The sequence below is a fragment of the Dermacentor silvarum genome, chromosome 7 (genome assembly GCF_013339745.2).
Source record: "Dermacentor silvarum isolate Dsil-2018 chromosome 7, BIME_Dsil_1.4, whole genome shotgun sequence".
In the NCBI taxonomy this organism is placed as follows: Eukaryota; Metazoa; Arthropoda; class Arachnida; order Ixodida; family Ixodidae; genus Dermacentor; species Dermacentor silvarum.
In genome coordinates this window covers 99552649-99572238 of record NC_051160.1, presented here as the reverse complement: position 1 = coordinate 99572238, position 19590 = coordinate 99552649, and the positions used below count along the sequence as shown (strand labels likewise).

General features: G+C 45.5%; 1 protein-coding gene across 12 annotated transcripts in view; it reads right to left on the bottom strand.

Annotated features, from left to right (window-relative positions):
• Positions 1 to 19590, bottom strand: part of LOC119459033 (sphingomyelin phosphodiesterase) — a 145535-nt gene that overhangs the window by 20379 nt on the left and 105566 nt on the right. For 7 of the 12 annotated variants that reach the window (XM_049671069.1, XM_049671066.1, XM_049671065.1 and 4 more), the window contains 5 exons: positions 15411 to 15641; positions 13379 to 13548; positions 11586 to 11696; positions 5792 to 5872; positions 3653 to 3740 (listed from right to left, as the gene is read on the bottom strand). The exons of 1 other annotated variant lie outside the window; for it this stretch is intronic. In XM_049671069.1, the coding sequence (XP_049527026.1) occupies positions 3653 to 3740; positions 5792 to 5872; positions 11586 to 11696; positions 13379 to 13548; positions 15411 to 15641 (681 nt within the window). The remainder of the gene's footprint in view (positions 1 to 3652; positions 3741 to 5791; positions 5873 to 11585; positions 11697 to 13378; positions 13549 to 15410; positions 15642 to 19590) is intronic. 4 more of the 12 variants (XM_049671067.1, XM_049671068.1, XM_049671070.1 and 1 more) reach the window with 4 other exon arrangements.

Below are 19590 nucleotides of genomic sequence, written 5' to 3'. Positions count from 1 at the left end.
TGCACTGGCCTCGTGTGACCCAGAGCGTTTCTATATTTACACCGATTCGAGAGACGCAATCAGAGCTTTCGAATCTCGTAACCTTGCTCGGTAGGCGGCCTCTACTATAGAGTAGAGGACTTGCCTCGGTTCTCATTATATTACGTGGTTCCCCGCACACATGGGGATGAACGTTCTCGAGGGCTTCCCAAACCTCAACGAGCTGGCCCACGACCGTGCGCGAGAACTTATCCGCCGCGATGATCTGGAGGCTCCCAACCGCAGGAAGGGACTCGGCAGAACGATTCACTTCATTCATTCAATAAAATTACTAAACATTAGCAACTTGGCAGGAGAGTTTATCCTCTTCCTCACCCGAAGCTCAGCAGAGGTCAATTAGCTAGTCTTAGAATGTTGCAGACGGGATCTTTCCCGCCGCGGGGCTTCCTGAGTAGGATATACTCAGACGTGGTCCCAGGTCGTCCCGACTATAGTGAAACCTTTTTATCTATAGTTCGCATGCTCTAGCGATGTCCCGCTTTGCCTAAGGACCTCGAATCCGAACGGGAGAAGGCCATCAAAAGCACGGTACTCCGAAAGCAAGCCCAGGATATCCAGAGTGCCCACGAAAGGGCAGAGCGTCACGGCGTTCTGTCCTCTAGATGGGCGCGGCCAGTCGTTACAACGGGCTCCCGTTAGGAGGTCCTGACAATAGCTCCTGAGGATCAAATAGAGTTCGTTGTCTGTCTGTCTGCTTGGCCGGTTGATGCGCATTCGATTTTGTCCCTGCTTGAAGCGGTATGTCGCTGCACCAAGATTTTGGATTGCGACTGCAGCACTTAAAGATACAATCAGTCGACTTCCAGGAGTGAATATATATTATCTCAACGAAGCTACCCATCACTCTTACACTAACACTAGCTAAGATAAATGCGATAACAACGCGCTCTTTGAGCACAGCGGTAGCGGCATATTTGATTATGATGCTGTTTGCGGGCGCTACGCTAAAATGAAACTAGAAATAATTAAAAATGCCTTGTTTGAGGGGCGTGTCAGCCTGCATCCTAATTCATGACCATACCTTGAATAAAATTGAACTTCTTTTAGGCAGAGTTCCAGCATAAGACCAAATTCTGCTGATGCTAACAAGGGCCTGCCGTGTGCCCTTGCCAATTTTAGGCCACTGCTGCCACTAGTCGATGAAATAAGTGGTTTGTTGTACAACAACAATACCTGAAAGCTTTATTCATATCCTGGGATGTTAAACTTGGTGGCATGTCCACCGTAGCATGCCACAACACTGTGCGACAGATGCCGTAGTTTGTAATTCATGAACGCAGACGAGATACAGAGCAATCTGATATAAGCGTACATCATATTTTCCCTCACGTACGTACGGAATACACACAGACGTAAGGCACTTTACAGCTTTTCATTTCACCGTTTTATTACCCAATGTAAATTTAGTAACATCAGACCAACGTACAAAATCGGATAGCTTACCAGCCGCTATTCTAGGAGGGGGGGGGGGGGGCTGGTATGTTTTTGAAGTAGGCTTAAAATAGTTATCACATACACAAAGAGAAAAGTCGCAACCTCGAAACAAAAGCCGAAGCATTGATTGCGATAGAAAATAAGTGGAGAGCTATCCGAGGTAAGGATGTTAGTTTTATCAGCCGTGTAAATTTCTAAACAAGCAGGATGTCCCGCGCGCAGGAGCAAACATGAGCGCATGTCACTCGATGACCGCAGAAAGTCGCTGTCAAAACGCTGGAGTGAGTAAGCGCGGTGTAGCAGCGAGCGAATTCACCATCCTGCTGCCGCTCGCCTCAACGCGAACTAAGCCACGCAAACAAAGCACAGGGCGGACTCTGTCCCCACCGCAAATGGCTTTCAAGATAAAGACGCCCGGGCGGGCACACGAGGCGTAGAACCTCCCCCCCCCTCCATACCCTCCCCCCGGAGCGTTGCGCCCAACTTCATAAGTCGTTGCACCCGAATTCATAAAACCTTCTTACACTAAAATTGTTCGTAAGTGAAAACTTCAGTCAATCCTGATGCAGGACATATTATTAGCGAAGGCGGTTGGCCAACGGCAGGGAGTGCTTACGAAAGAAAAAATTCGGCCCCAGGATTGCAATATGATGGCCAAAAAAAGTGAATAACAGAAGATTGCAGGAGGAAGATTTTGGAGTGACCGAAATTCGGTCGGACAAGGACACTGGATCCAACGTTTCAACCAAGGCACTTGCCTTTGTCGATGCAATTATTTCAGCTGCACTATTCAACGAATTATTCAATAACCGGCCATGCGTTAGTTGCGACCAATAAAGCGTGTAGTACAACTCCGCCGACAAATGCAGGTAACAGTGATTTATTGAAATAATAAGTCACAGTTTCTCCTAAATTGCGATGCATCGATTGAGATAGCAAATTAGTGTACAGCTATGCGAAGTAAGGATATTAGTTTTATCAGCCCTATGAACTTGTAAACATAGACATACGAACTAAATTAACAAGCATGGCGTCACGCGCGCACAAGCAAACATGAGCGCATCTCAATGACCGCGGAAACTCGCTGTCAAAACGGTGGAGTGAGTAAGCACGGTAGCAGCATTTAAAGAATTGACCTTCGGGCTGCCGCTCGCATCAAGGCGAACTGATGCGCGAAAACACAGCGCAGGGTGGACTCAACCCGCCGCAGATGGCTTTCAAGATAGTAGGCGCGCGCGGCGTAGAACGTGCCCCCCCCCCCCCCACCCTCTTTCGACTCTCCCCCCGGAGCCTTGCGGAGCCGTGCGGCGCCGGCGGGTGCATGCGGCAGCTTGGGTCGCCCGGGGTAAAACGTGCCCTTCTCTCCCTAACCCTCCCTCCGGAGCGTTGCGCGGGACAGGAAGACGTTGCGCTTGCTTCCCCGGTTCTCTACCTTGCGTGCGTGAGATTGCGCCGCGATCGCCAGCTCAGTCTCGCACACTTTAACTCGCATATACAACACATTGCACGGGCCGACGATTTTATCGCCTTTGGACTTTTTTGGAACGTCACAGCGACGGCAGAAATGCGCCTGGAGTGTCCATACAACTTCTATCACGATAGTAAATTTTCTACATGCTTAATAAACGTAATAAGCGATACTATAAGAATTATGTAACTTCCGAAACTTCTAATTCAATACTGGTGGAGAACACGCTGGCATGTGCTATCGCCTTTGTGCACATATGCCTTTTGAACAAATCCACGTGGTGTTCGGGAGAAGCTCTGCTTATTTCTTACTTAGACAGTCTAACCACACAGCAATGTAATTGATGTATTATGTTCAAAAATTTATATATGAATATGTGGAACACATCGTCTTTGCACAGATGACCAAAAGACAAAGGGCGCGAAGATGTATCACCAACTGTGACGTGCCACGAACACCGATCTTGATACATCACCGTTGGTCATTTATCTTCGCGACCTCGTCTTTTTGCTAGGCTGCGGACGGACCACATGCTCCGCCGCTCGTGTTTCTCTGGATGAACATGGAACGGCATGTCATAAATTGTTAATGTTAAAAATGGTATCAATGTGAAATCGCTGCGACCAGTTGGATTGACTTTCTGATGACGTCAGTAGCATTCACGGTTAAAGCATCAATTACCTCAATGACATCATGCAAATACAACCTTACCTTTTCGCCCATTGTTTCCGATTCATGTAGCTCATTAACGAGCCATGATAACTGCTGCGCCTGGTCTGTGGCGTTTATCAAGAGCCACCTGCGGCCGTAAAATATAAACATTAGCAAGTATCAATTTAGCAATTAACACCGACATTATAAGATAATTTTGCATCCGTCGCAGTGTACATGCAGTTGGAAGGAAGCTTTACATTAGTTTGTTTGGTGCTAGCTTTCTGTAACAAAATTTAGTTTGTCACCTACCTAGACACTTCCAGACTTTAACAGGTGTCCGTATTGAACTCTGTCCTTCCTACATTTGTGCTCACTACTGACACATATGCCACTGTACAGTATTACTTACTCAGCCTCGCTCTCTTGATTTTCACTACAGTGTATTGGTCTACACTGAATTACGACACGCCACGCCGCACAACATGCTCACGTGCAGAGGTTTTGAAGTATTCTGCACTCGATTATCAGAGACTAAAGTAAGTGACACATCGAATGACTTTGCTCGTCTGCCATATTTAGTAGGTATCTCAAACTCATAGACGCTTTAAGATTTCACCAATGTAACGTCGTTCAACGTCGTTGAAGTGTGACAGGTAACGTTTAAAGAAAAAAATGCTTTTGTAAGCGGATACCATAACGTTTCCGTATCGGGAATGAATCAGTAGCCGATGTGTGCTACTGTGTATGCAGTATGTGCCCCTGGAGCTATTTGTCGCTCTGGCGTTCCCGATATATGTGTGTATGTACGAATAAAAAAATGTCTGACAGCCGGATTCCAACAGAGGTCCTCAAGCAACGAAGCCCGACACTGTAATCAGTATTTCATGGACGTTTACATCCACAGCAGCGTGTCTTATATTCTCATTATAATTTTAGTTTTGGTATGCAAGACCCGATAAACCATTTAAAACTATTTAACAGGGCGTCAAAGCTCAAAATGTGGGTGCTCCCGAAGATGGTGCCGTACGAACAATGAAAGCAGGCTGACGGTCATCCGACTCCCCTCAGGCTACGAGTGACGCGATAGAGTGCCATGCACCGTGACACCGCTCCCTTCACACCCCCAGCTCCCAGAAGACGACATTGTGTTTGATAAATTTCAACAGGTGTTTTAATTGCCGTTTCACTTTTTCGCAGCCGTAGCTAGCTACCCTGGTCTGAAAATTGACTATATGTTGCTATCTCTGGCTTACAAGTTGCCTGCTCTGAACAATCACCTTTTGATTCCCAGGATATCTTATTGAGCAAGACTCAAGCAATTATTTCGGTAGCGTATATAGCACTCCGCCGTCCCTATTCAATATCCTTATCTTTCACACCTTTAGTAGACAACGTGGCGAGAATGTTTATATTTTTCACCGCTGTGCATAAATCACCCAATTCAAGGTAAGAAGCGCTTAACCTATTTACTGCTGCTGAAAGAAGCCGACGTAAATTATTTCCCCAAATACCGTTACAATTTCCAGACACAAAACGTTTGGATGGTCTTTGCCACAAGTAGTAGTATAGCCTCCACTTTCCTTATTTATTGTTTCGAAAGGATGCTGGATATCGACGAGGCGACTGTGTAAATAATGCCAAATCTTGAGCACGAGGTGGAAAGGGTCCTTGGTTCAGGATCCCTACGGCTTTGCTACTTCTCTCGCCCGGCACTCCAACTGCTACTGGCCACAAATGCCTGAACTGGACAGCATGGTATTCTACTATGCAACTGTTAGGCTGGACGTGTGGGGAGTGTCGGCTAGCACATTTTCCATCAATGCCAATAAACCTAATAGAAAAGTAAGTTAGATAAAATGTTGCATGACCACTCGTAATAATACCTAAACGGACTCACTCGATGTATCATCGTATTAGACTGGTTCGGTCCAGATGAAAACGCGTGCTTGGTTAAGTTCGATGGAGATTCACGTTGACGGACTTTACAATGACTATTAAAGTCTCACTCCAATCTCAGGCACCTTAATCTCACCCCTATAAGTTATCCGCTGAGCGAGACAATAGCCGAGAATAGTGATCGACTTCTTTGAACGGTTTGCATTCTACGTTAACACAGGCATCACCAAGACCGAGGTCTCACTTTGCTTTAAAATCGCAAACGTTTCAAGTTAGATGTAACTTGCATCACTTACTTACACATTCAAGGAGTCGCAGTAGTTCGTATTCAAAGAAATGATCTTCAGTCCAGGGCGTAATCTTGCTGAATAGTAACCAGCCCTGAAAGAAAACAAAAATGTCAGCACTCAAAGTTAACCATTTCAACGAAGTTTTCTTTTTATTTCGATTTGGATTGTTTCTGTTGGCTGGTCTGCCCATTTATAGGCTATTTCATGCCAGCCTGGTTCATTTGGCAGTCCTAGGTCTAATTGGTAGTACATTGGTCTGTGCTGCTGCGGGAAGCAGTTTTAACCTCAACAGTGGCACCAATATGGGTTACTGGGTGTGGGGCACTTGTTATGTGCCGCTCTTTAATCAATCTCTGTTACCCCAACTAGGGCAACTAGGCATGCGTCGCTCTTTAATGACGATCTTTGGTGTCAACTTGGATCTCTGACTTTGTTTTACTGGGTACGTGATAATTTCTAATTAAGGTTTTGATGTCAAGTGGGGTCACTGGGAAATTGACAATGATTACGTCCCTCTCTTCGGTGAACTTCGCATATATGACACGTTTCGGCAATTGTAATGAGCTGTGCTGTTGAATTGTTTCAATGCCCATTGAATAGAGTTGACAGTAGGGTTCCTGCCGGAATTTGTTTTCTACATAACGCATATTGTAGAGCTCTTGGAATCCTTGCAGGTGTCACAATGTGGTTGCTGAATACTTACGCCAAAATGGGTACTCACCGTTCGTAGCACAAGACGTGAACCTTAATTGTTGGCAGGCAGCCGCTTTCGCATAGGCTTGTCATGCATTGATGGATCCTGACGTGTACATGGTCGTTATAGTATTAGATTATGATTATAGGGTTCTTCATGCACATTTCAGGGTCTATCTATTGCAGGCACTTATTATGCACTTCTTCCTAATCTATATAGCATCATAATCATACATGTGGCTTTCTACTTCATCACGCGTGCGCACGCATCGTCAGTATCAACTGTGCCTGGGGCCCTTCGCCGCCTCTCTGCGGCTCAATATTGACCAGCCCTTACTGGGACGTCACAAGTGGTGGAGGTACTTCTCGGTCCCCCGTCCTCGGCACGCCTGGCCAGCTCTCTGGAGTTTCGTTCAAGTCCACTGTCTACCAGGATATTGCAGGACGAGCAGCCGGGCGCTTCTACCCTAACCATCCCATCACCGCAAGCCGCACCTTTTTTGATCATCAGCGGTCACCAGCATGATCCCCATCTGTTCGCTGGTCTGTGCGGTGAAGATGTTGTGGACTGGCTGGACAATTACTAGTAAGTAAGCTCTGCTAATCGGTCGGAACGATCTCCTCAAGCTCCGCCATGTCTCGTTGTATCTGACGGGCGTGGTGAAGACCTGGTTTTTCAATCATGAGATTGATTTCTCCGATTGGATTTCAAGCAGCATCTTCGGCAAGTTTCTGGCACGCGGGTGATTCGTTCCGCTTATGCGAAAAAAGTCTCGATGGTCTCAAACTACACTCCGGCGAGTCATACACACTGTACGTCGAGAATGTTCTCGCACCCTGTCACCCCGCCAGTGATGTCATGGTTGAGTCGGACAGGGTACGTCACATTCTTTAAGGTATTGGGACTGTGCCCTTCAACTAGGTGAACATAAAGAACCCGGCTACCGTCGCTGACATCGTCTTCACGTGCCAGCCCCTCGACTAGATCGAGTCCGTACGCTTATAATCGCAATTGTACGAACATAGTTCTACCGCAGAACTCGAACTGCGGGTAATAACGCGGGCGATCATACGCGAAGAACTCCAGCGACTTGGCTCATCTTCGCTGGTGTTTCCTGTTCAGCCTTCTGGTGCAGCCTTGCGCCACGTCATCAAGGAGGAACTTGCGTCCATGACCTGCTCTGCGCATGTGGCTCCTCCTGCCCCTCACCCCCTACCAACATACGCTCAGGTTGGCGCCACCCCTCCGGTCAATGGCCACTATATAATACTTCAGCATTCATTGTACCATCTGACCATTCTATCTGCCAGCGCAACGAGCACCCCTACTCTCTGACTTGGCGTCCTTCCCGTCCTATTGCTATTACTGTGGTTACCGCTGCCATATGTCACGTTTTTACCGCAAGAGCCAGCAAGATGAGCATCGGGAGTACGACATGCGTGAACGCTATGCGTTTTCTGTTGGGGCCTCTTATCAAAGCCAGCGTTATGCGTCTCCTCTGCGCCGTTCCACATCTCTACCTGCAACAACCGAGAAACTGAGTGGTTACCGTGCCACCAGACGCCGCTTACCTTCGCCCTTCCGCCGCTCATCACCCCCGCTTCGGCCTGCCTTACTCAGATGTGACCGTCGGCCGGAAAACTAAATAGTGCAGTTTTCGGAGGAAAATGCGCTCACAGAGTCCATTTTCTCCAGCATTCCTCCAACAGTTCCTCCAGCGCACCTTTGCAATATGATATGTGTGTGTGCTGTTCAAGATGAAGCATTGGTGGATACCGGTTCGATTTATCACTTATTCATGCTGATTTCTGTAGGTGTCTAAGGAAAGCTACGACGCCTTACGATGGACCCACAGTGGTTGCCGTTCATGGGAACATTATCCGACCTATCCACTATCCAATATACACTATCCACTGTAATGTGCCTTTATTCATCGATGGCATCGTCTACCACACAGTTTGCTGTGCCGCCGCCCTGATTCCGCCAGCTCTTTATGGGATGCGATTTCGTTGCTTCAGGTTCTGTTGCTAGATATTGTCAGCAAGGTGTACATATGAGCGACACCGAGTATTTGCTTGGCAAGGAAAAGTACAAGCATCTGCTCGCTGCCGAAAATTCCGAGCTACCTCCAGGCTGTCAGCAAATCCTTACCATCACATCCAACGTCCGTGACCACGGCGATGTGTTAGTGTTACCTTCTGCGCGTTGGTTTACAAAAGGGGTAACAAATGTGTATGAGGCCTAGTTACACTTGACAAGGGTTACACTTGACAAGGCTTCTCGCCGCAATGAACAAAACACCTTAGAAATATTATCTTCCGAGAGGCACCATTCGTGATTCAGAGCCTCTCTCTGTCATTACCCTGGGGTCTTCTCCCTCTGAAATCCCTCCTGCTGCACATTGTTCCCCTGCCTCCGCTCTTGCAGCTGTAGTCAGCTTCAACTTGACCGCTTAGCAAACGAAACAGTTGCTTGCCTTGTTGAAGAAGCATGAAGGTTCATTTCAAGTCCATTCTTGGAAATTGGGGCAGACTTCTGTCACAGCGCATCAGATTCACAGCAACGGCAGATCTACCTATGTCATCGGCCGTATAACGTCTCCAGACAAGCGAAAATTATAAGGGAAACGTCGCCGACAAGCTACAACGTAAGCTAATCCAACCCTCTGCGAGCCCTTGGTCGTCTCCCATCGTTTTGGTCAGGACAAAACAAGGCTTCGTGCGATTTTCTGTCGATTACTAAGCGCTCAACAAGATCGCGCACAAAGATCTATAGCCCATGCTTTGCATTGACCATGCCCCTAATTCTCTCCAAGGTGCCGAGTACTTTTCCAGTCTCCATCTGCGTTGCGGTTACTGGCAAATTCCTATGCAGGAGGGCGACATAGAAAAACCAGCGTTTGCAACCCAGATGGCCTTTGCGAGTTGAAATGCATGCCCTTCGGCCATTGCAATGATCCCGCATCTATATTTCTGGGTGGAAGACGCCCGTCTACATGTAACAGAACATTCCCGAAAGCTCTCTCCGAAAAAACATTTTCGACGCTCTATGAATGTCCTCGCCGCTAACATTCCGTTCTATAGCGATTCTTTTTGTTCCTTTTTTTTTCTTGGGTAGAAATTTCCGCACTATGTAGCTTGTTTCGTGAACCGGAGCTCCTGCGCTGTCTATATCTTCACCAATCTACATCTAAAACAATATAGTGTCTTTGTCTTTCCTTGTTTTATATGCCAGAGACGCAACGGCAAATAAAGTCATGGCACGCTATATAGATGAGCTTTCATTGGGTTTGATGAAGCTTCGTGCCCCTTGGCCATTCGTAGCAGAATTCTGCCATGTGCCTATCAATCAATGGTTGTTCTGATTTGACAAGAATGTGTGACCGCGAAACCAGCGTGTGAAAACACGCTGGTTCCGCTGTACGCACTACTCCATGGGCCTACTATAAGGTAGACAGTATTTGTACACTGCGAGGAGCATTGCGTACTTTATACGCAAGGAGTACGCGAGTCGTCGCCATCACTGATATAAAGAGTGGTGTGTGGAAGACACTTGTGGTATGCTTGCAAGGTTTGCCGTTGTCAGGAACAAACAAAAAAGCCTGCCGGCCAATAGGAATGTCTACCTAACTAACCCTAATTGGTGTCTGCCTCAGCAATCTTTTTGGAGAAATTGGTTTTACAACGGAGTTTAAATCCATCAGCAGCATGTAGGATAGTGTATGTTAAATACCTCAAGTCTTTAAATTCTTGAAATAAAGTATGCAGCTCAATTGATCGCCAAGTGTGATTTCTTAGCGATTTGAGCCAAAGAAGAGTGGAAAAATTACAACACACCTTCGCCAGAGTTGAACCGCCATACTCCCAATTACGATATCAGAGTTTGCTCTCTGCTAAGCCTTGAAGCGCTCTGCCACGTATACTGATTGAGAGTTGTTCGATATGATGACGTTAGTTACTGTTAACGCACAAGTGTGCCTGCGCTGTTCAATTTATGGTTTAGAGTGAAAGCCTTGCGCAGTTTTTCAATTCATTTTGTCCGACGCGTGATGTGTGAGCTAGTTGGGATAGGATTAGTTAATATTACCCGTGTGTTTCTGAATAAACGTTGGTTTGAAGTCCGCGCAATGTCACGTCTACTTTTTGTTTTGTCCTACTCCTTTTTTGAGCGCTGTTTTCCAACCGCCGTGATCTTCGTAAGCACACCTCCGCGCTTGGCATTGCGACTGTGGTAATAAAACTAACCATTTTAGAACGACTTCTTTGTGGTTTCGACACGCGTAGTTTCACCGTGGTAAAGGGAACGCGCTGAAGCCACTCTAAGATTCCAATGCTTAACATATTTTTTTCAGAAATATTTGTATTCATAAAATCTGGGCTAATTCGAAGAAGTTTTGTGAACTCCAATGCGGTAATCTTTGCAAGTAATCTGGAACAGAATCTTGAACACGCATGCCTGAGGTGTGGCGAAATCCGCATGTTCCGGCTAGGTATGTAGAATATATTTGTACAGGAAACTTCTGCGCGGTGACGACAAGTAGTTTAAAAGTATGCTATTGGTTCCAAAAATGCGGTGGTCTTCCAAAGCAACGGCACTTCCTTACAGCTCGGGGCCACGTTTTATGTAATCTTGTTAACTGTTTGGCCAAGATCTTATCCCTTGTTAATTATGACACCAAATCAGGGTGCCTGACAACGTAGAGCTCTGGGAGACAATTAGCCGCTTGCGACTATTCGTGAATATCGTGTGATATCAGCGCAGAAAGAAAACTACGTATTTTTTAAAACTGCGTCGCAGTAACCATTCAAACACAATTGCAGAGACGTAGTTACTCTTACTGATACGTTGTGTTTTCAAGATAGTACGGGAATGTTACAGAATGCGCAGCGGAGTGTATTAAAAGACGTTTCTAATCACTGTTGCTAATGTCCGTTAAAAATGCACAGCGTGAGACAGTGCAGGGAATGATATTAGTGGTGCCTAGTGAGCATTATAAAGGGTAAGATTATGAAATCAGGCCACCCGTCCCAGTTGCTGCCCTTGCGAGATGCGATTAATCATACATGTCGTCTCAAGTAACTCGTCGCGGAGTTCTTAGCAGGCAGCTCACCTTCGTAGGGTGTTGGTGGCAGATGGGGGCAGCCAGCGCGACCACTGATCAGCCAGGGCGCCGTAGAGCCAGGCGACTGACATCTCTCCTTTTTCCTCGGGTGGCGGGAAGCTGCGCATTGTTTCGCTCAATAAATATTATTTCAGAAAGCTTTTTGTTTCGGAAGCTGTTTCATGCTGGACGGGCGTCTAGGCATATAATATGTTTGCTGTGGCTACTGGCTGCTACTTCTTAACAAGCATTACGTAGCGCAAGAGCTGTTTCATAAATGCGGGAATAGAATTGTAGGTTCTTACATAAATTCCATCGTGAAATACTGCTGCTTTCACTATTGCGATTCAAATCTTCGTGTTTGCTTTATGTGGCACGTGATTGTTCTAGGGCATGTTCGTGTATGCTCACCCAAGTTTTTTTACAAAGATAGCCTCTGAAGTCAGCAATTAATAGCCCTGATGATCGCAATTTCTGTATAGAAATGTTGCTTGAGAAATAGATTAGTGCGCATCATTAGATCTGTGGAAGCCTCAGTACAGTACGTTTTTTAAATAAAGGTTATACATCTACTAGGACACATGCGAATAATAAAATTTTGAGTAGGAATCAAATGGTCCCCGCAATTGGGCTCATGTTTTATTCGAGAATTCACTAGTTGATTTTGTCAGATATTCCTTTTTTCTGAGTACGCAGGGATAACAAGTATTTCATTATCGAGAAATTGGAAACATCGAAAGTCAGAAGTGCTCCGATTCATTATTTTATAATGAAAGCAGCTGTTGGCTGCATTGAAGCACTAGTTTTCATTGGCGATCAAACGGAAAAGATAAGTTCTGCTCAATAATTTTATAGCCATTCAATGAGCACGCTAAGTTTTTAGGCACCAAGCCCTCTAAGGTTAGTTCAATATGAATAAGATGTCTGAGCAAGGAATCCACAGCTCGCATGTATAAAAAAATATACTCCTGTGATTAAGTGGCATGCAGTTCTCTTTCAACTCGCAGTTAAAACGGTGCTTCGGAAATTGCAAAAGAGTATGTCAAGTCAGCAAATGTTTTTCTTTTTTTAATCCCCTTGTTTTATCATCCTTTCATCGTGAAACAATATTTATTTGTTTCTGGAGAAGCCGGTGATAAATCGATGCGAGCATTTTCTATTTCCTCGAAATAAGTCACTCAATGTGAGTAGTCGTGTGCCCTTTGGCGATGTTGGTTTTACGTTTATTATATTTACAGGACTGCTGTTCCCATTTCACGTTCACTAGTGGAAAGATTTGCGTTTGTCCCTGATGTCTTTAACTTTTGCCTAGGCTTGCTGCGCTAACATACTCGCGTATTATTCGGTATCTGTGTCCCAGTCCTCTGATTTGTATATACTGCTCTCACAATTCATACCCTGCGGATTCCTAAGAATTTACATGCCAACGAGTGTTTAGGCAACTTGCATACTCCACAGCATTACTGCAAAGTTGTCTTTCTATTGGGTTTCAGTTGCAAACCAGCCGAAGGTGTGGCCCTTACCAGGGACAGAGAAATACTCCTCTGTCTTCTGTGCATCCCATTTGTCGACTGTCAGCGGTCAGGGCGTACAGCTAAGCACGGAACAACGTGTTAGATTGCCCCCCATAGTAGCAATACTATGATTCTGTACTAGGCTCGAAAATTGTTCTGCACCTTATGAAAACTAATGTGCAAAAGTTATTCGTTAGCTCTCCACTACAGCACGCGTCGCACGGATGTTTAAACATTAATGCACTGCCATCGTTGACCTTGGATCTTCTGGTCTTGTGAGATGCTTACCTGTCGCTAGGGTGTGACTCGTGGTTTCCGATCGCTGGGAAGACTGGCACGCCAGGCAGGAACTTGGCGATGGCGTCCGCCGTGTACTTTGTCACCGCAATGTTGCCCTCGCGCGATGTGTTCCAGTAATCGTGAGGGACAATGTCGCCTGTCCAGATGACGTAATCCACCTGCGACGTGGCAACCGCGTCAGAACAACTTGTGCATGTGCTGTTTGCACATGCTCATTGTAGCTTTAGAACAAGTCACAGCCGAGTGTGCGTGTCACCTTTCCTTGTTTTTTTGTGCTCCTACTTCACGGATCATCCAAGTAATGAAGACAGGACCAATGCCTCGCAAGAACATGAATATTTGAATGGATAATCGGGTAAACAAACAAGGAAAGCACCAGCTCAGAGACAAAGTTTCGATGGCAGGCAGTTTAACCAGGTTTCGCCAGGTCGGTTACGTTACTCTATAGGATATGAAAAAGAGCAATAAGGGTAATTTGTTAATCAAAACACCGTTACCGATGTCATAAGATACAATGTACTCCTTCCAGCGCTGCTATGAAAGTGCGGTCTCGAATGCAGCGACCGACTACATAAATAACGATGGACTTTAGTCATCAGTATATTATAATATTCTTAAACAAAATTTACTCTTACTGCACACCTTTACTGCCGCACAGCTTTACGTACAGCCGCCGCGAACTGGTCCTCGTGCGGCCGCATTTCGATAGGGGGCAAAATCCAAAAACGCCCGTGTCCTGTGCATTGAGGGTATGGTATAGAACTTCTGGGGGTCAAAATGAATCCGGAGTCCCCCACTACGCCGTGCCTCATAATCAAATCGTGGTTTCGGGACGTAAAACCGCAGAATTCCATTCAGTTCAGCTTTACTTAGAAAACCAACTCGACTCAATTGACATCATTCGAGAACCTCAGCGTGGGACAATAGCAGGCCGGTGCAGGTGCTGTACCAAGGAGCTAATAAAGACGTCATAATAAAGCATCCCGACATTACACTGATCGACAACTCGATTCTTTAGAAGCATGAAACAAAGTTACACCCAAATCAATTCCTCCAAAGTTACACCCAAATCAATTCCTTCCAAAAAGCTCATGAAAGAACTCGATCTACTGTGACTTCTCTTTTATTATCACCACGGGTGACGCAGACATTGGCCTAGTAGCCTCAGTAGTAGCCTCAACTCGGTAGCCTAAGCGCCGAGGTTGTTGGTTTTTGGTTTAGGTGCAGCCTTTCTCATAGGAAACAGCACATGCACGCTCTTGACAGCCGCTGAGTGTCGAACCAGAAATCTGTCTCAGCTTCCTCTGTGGCATCAGATAAGAAGATGCTGGTTATAGTGCTCTCCATCAATGTTTCTTGAACACGCACATTACAATTGCAGAGTTCAGGCTAGTCAAAGCACAAGGCCACTCGATTTAGTAGCCATCCTGGTGCTAGTGACAGCTTTAAGATTTGCACACATGAAATACTCACCGTTTTCCATTGCTGTTTCATTCCCCGCTGCAGCGTGTAGATTCAATGAAGCTGTGGATTAACATATGTCGTACGCCAATGCGATTCGTAGCGTGTCTGGGGACGTACCACTCAGGACTCCTACTTAGTGGTTCCTCCTTTACGCTGACTACATATACGCCTAAAACATTGCTTGTAAAATATCTTGCAAAAAATATTGCTTATCGCGTTCAAGCGCGACGGCTGTAAATCTTAGCAATAGGTGCCCAGTCATCGAAGACAACCGCTCGCGTGCGCGTTGTGTGTGTGCGTATATGTGTGTGCGTTGTGTGCGTGTATGTGTGTGTGAGTGTGCGTGTGTGCGTATGTGTGTGCGTGTGTGTGTGTGTGCATGTGTCTGAGTGCGTGAGTGTGCGCATGTATGTTTGCTTGTGTGCGTGCGTGTTTGTGCGCGTGTGCCTGTATTGTTTGCAGCTGTATTTCGGAGTGATATTTGACCCCGTTCCATAGAAAGCATCATAAATGCAAAACAACTCGACGCGGCTTCTAGATTTCATTGAGGACTCGCCTTCAGGTTGTCACGCACAGTCTTCAGCATGTTCTCGAGCGTCCTGGCAGGTAGGTCGCACTTGCGCAAGGAGCCCCAGTAGCCAGCTGCATTGTTACCGAGCCGATTGGCCTTGCCATTCTCCTCACGACAGCAAAGAGGCTCGAGACAATCGGCACGGCTGCCTACCGAGTATCTCAGGTCAACGTGCACGTCGGTGATATGCAGGAAACGCAGTGTCGGGGCACCTGGCTATTCAGGATGAGCAAGGAAAATAATACAACGAATTTAGACGCTGTAATAATTGGTTGTATCTGATGGTAAAAAGCACGTAGGCGAACTGCAATCTTTAGAAATTTATTTGCAGTCGTAATTGAAAATGCAAAAAAGAAAAAAAGAAACCTTGCCACCGAAGTGATTAAATTCAATAACAATTGTATGGCTGCATAGAGAAGTTGAAAGAAAATGCATAAAAAGCACAGGTGTGAACCAGAGCAGCCGTAAGTGGCCTCGTTGACAATGACGCGCTAACGATGACAGCGCAACAATAACGAAGGTACCAGTATAGCGACATGAATGTCAGCGAGGGGATGGCTCCATGATGACAAGAATCAGAAATCAGTTCAAATTATAACATAATGAGCCTACAGTAGATGTTCACATAAAGCCCTGCGCATACTAGTACCGCTAGCATTACCTTTATGTTTAGGAACAAGACAGGTGGCGCTACAGTTGCTGACATGTGATGGTCGGCGCCATCGCGGTGCACTGATCAGACGGCGAAGCAGATAAGTTATGTAGATTACATATAGTTAGCTAAGGAATCAAAGCAGAAAATGCACGAAACAATTTCACGTGTCAGCTTCCTTAGACGCGTATCGATTCGACTTGCCGCATATGATTTTTCGGGTCAAATGGGATCGGCCTAAGTATGCTCGTAAGACATTGTATCCTAGTCAACAAGTACAAAAGTAACATATTTGCCGCATATTTCATTTTACACCAATTGGTCAATTAAATCATGCCTACGCAAGCGAGAAACACTTCACAAAGACGCCAATCATTTATAGGTCCCCTGATTGCCACCGATCGAGACGGTAGGCTTAGCTCGCCGACCAGTGATATTCTCTGCATGGGAATTTTCATTTTATCGGCGAATTCTTGGCCAAAATTGTTGAGTAAAGTAGAACAGGGAATCAATTTAAGTATTGCAGCTAGCCTAATTATCTGTGGAGCCAATATAAAATTATGCCAACGGACGATACATCAGATTGTCGCTTTATGGCACATACGTCTGCAGTAAATGAAGCTCCCGGACCTCTGAATTCGTAATAAAGAGTACTTGCAAGCCTCAGAGGCCCTAAATATTTCATTAAATAGCTCTTCTACAGCACCCGCCATGGTGGCTTAGCGGCTAAGGCGTTGCATTGCTAAGCGTGAGGTTGGGGAATCAAATCCTGGCAGCGGCGGCCGCATTTCGATGGGGGAGAGATGCAAAAACGCTCATGTCCCGTGCATTTAGAGCCCTGCAACGTTCCCCTGGTGGTCGAAATTAATCCGGAGCCTAATATGGCGTGCCTCCTAATTAAATCGTGCTTTTTGCATGTAAAACCCCTGAACTGAATTGAAAGCTCATGTGCAGGGACTTTTCATTTCCCGGGAGGTTACTGTGGCAGGACATCATCAGATAAAAAGTAGTCACGTGGGAGCCGGATATTGCGACGTGTTCACACTCGCTCAGTCATCTGCTACACTTCCGCGAAAAAGAATAATAATTAATGACAACAGTCAGAAAAAAGTGGCCAGATTACGCGCACTTTTCTGCTTACGTTTCACAAGCTTCAAAATGCATTGGGTTTCACAGACGCTGTGTAGTGCGCCGCACGACAATTAAGTTACTCAATTATAGTCGACAGCTGGGCGAGTTCGTACGGAGAGATTAATAAACTGCGCGGATGTACAGGACACAAGGAAAGAAATGTGCTGGCTTTTTTAAACCGCGCCATTTAAACACAATTAGGCACCTAAAGAGCAGCTGGCTGTGATAGTGATCAACGCCTAGTTGCACACTTAGACGACGTCTCACCACCGGCTTCTTTCAAACGATTTTATACAATGCATGCGTTGTATACTTATGTTGCCAGCTTATGAATCTCGTTTGAGAGTGTCCCGCATTGGTTGCGGAGCACGCATTACTAATTGAGGAATATAGACTTGTTAGACTGCAATGTGCGACCCTTGACTATTGCCTGTTTCCAAGGGGGTGCGCTGCTCGACGTGACCAGGCCAACCGAGCAGTGCTAACACTTCTGAAAGATACTGCCTTGGCCTCCCGTGTATAGAGATTATTTGTGTTTTCGTTTTGTTCTGTCTGTGTCTCCGTCATTTCTTTAGTTCCTCTTTTTTTTCTCCTATTTTCATTTCCTCAATTCCCTCCTCCTGAAAGTGTATGCAGGCGTTGTGCGCCTCTCGGTGGTAGTTGTCAGCTTGCTCCCTCCCTATTTCCTTCGTGTCGTTGTGTATGTGTGTACAAACCAAATAGTAATAATTATAATTTCCGGAGCAAAAGGATGCTTACGCATTAGCAGACAATTATCTGAATTTCTGCAGCATTTTGTATTGCAAATCATGTCTATCCTGCTTAGACCATATCACAACGTTCCAAACACAATTCAGTTCCATACCATTACGGGTATTATAATCTTCTTTTTCTGCATTCAGTACAATGTTGTATTCTGAATCAGACAACCTGCATTTCTTCCCTGGAAGCTGGGAACCTGCTTCAATTTAAATTATTTCAAAATAAGGTTTTTTTAAAAATAAAATGACTATGGCGAGGTGACCGGGTTTTCTTATCGAGCATCGCCTTATAATGTTCTTTCCGATCCGCTTCCTAACACCTCCTTTTTCTTGCTGTTGATTATCTCCTAGTTACCGTGGCTGTTCTTCTTGTTCCTTCTGCCGGCTATTATTTTCTACTTTTTTATTGCATCAAATGACTAAGTCGAAGGGACAACGACCTGACCAGTTTTTAATCGATTCGCAAGCTACCAATCTTCTACAGCTACGCGATTATACGCGTGACGAATAAATGCCTCAATATGGCCAATTACGCACTTATTCACCAGTTACAAAGCGTAACGGGAACGACGCGGTTTGTCTGGGGTACACACCAAAGAATGCTCACGAATTGACGTGAGAAGTCGTTTTATCGATTCTACAGCTACCGATCACCTACACTTAAAATTTCATAAAGTCAAATTGCTTAACTTGGCCAATTACGCATTTATTTCCAAGTTACAAGGCATTACGGGAAAGATCTGGTTTTTTTTATATACTCGCCAAAGAATGCTTACAAATAATTGTAGCGGCCGTTTTTTATCAATTATAAAGCAGCCGATCATCTATAGTTACGTTATTATAACTATTAAATACCTTAACTTGACCAATCATGCACTTATTTCCCAGTTACAAGGCGTTACAGGGCAGGCCCGGTTACTCGCCGGGGTACTCGGCGAAGAATGCTTATTCAATAAAAGATCAAGATTGGACACACGAGGGGCACGCACAGCTGGAGCAGCCAAAAACACAATATATTTTCCGCACTCCTTCTATAATTTAGATCGCACATTTTTATGTTGTATATTACATAAGATAGGGCATAAAACGTCTAATATTTGTCTGCAATTTTGGTCTTGGCCAAACAACCATCCGTGGCGTGCCGGACACTGCCAGCTTAGTTACGCAGCGTGGCACCATCTCTCGGGGCAGCGCAGAACCTGGGCCGCGGAACTCACGGACCGCTGGCGTTGGAAAGAGCACAGAGAACTCTAACTCAGCACCAAAAAATGATAATCAAGTTAATGGTGCCCTGTATCTGCCTTTTGAACGTCGCTAGTGGAAATTACAAATTAAACTTCAGCCTACTAGAAGTTACAGCTTGAGTGATATTGTGAACAAACATTACGAAGAAATCGGAAGCAATCTTTTTTTTTGTAACTTGTTACGGCAGTAATTAGGGTATGTATGTAGTCCTGTAGAAAGGGTTGGGGGTCAGAGACTGCATTTTCTTAAGTTTTTACTGGTTGCCCAGATAATCTCGTTTTGTTCTCCCAACGTTGCCCGGATGTTCTCATTTCGTTCTCATCTGGAGTGCCCGGATAATGGCTCTGGCTTCTGGCTCAAGGTCTCTTGAAGGTCG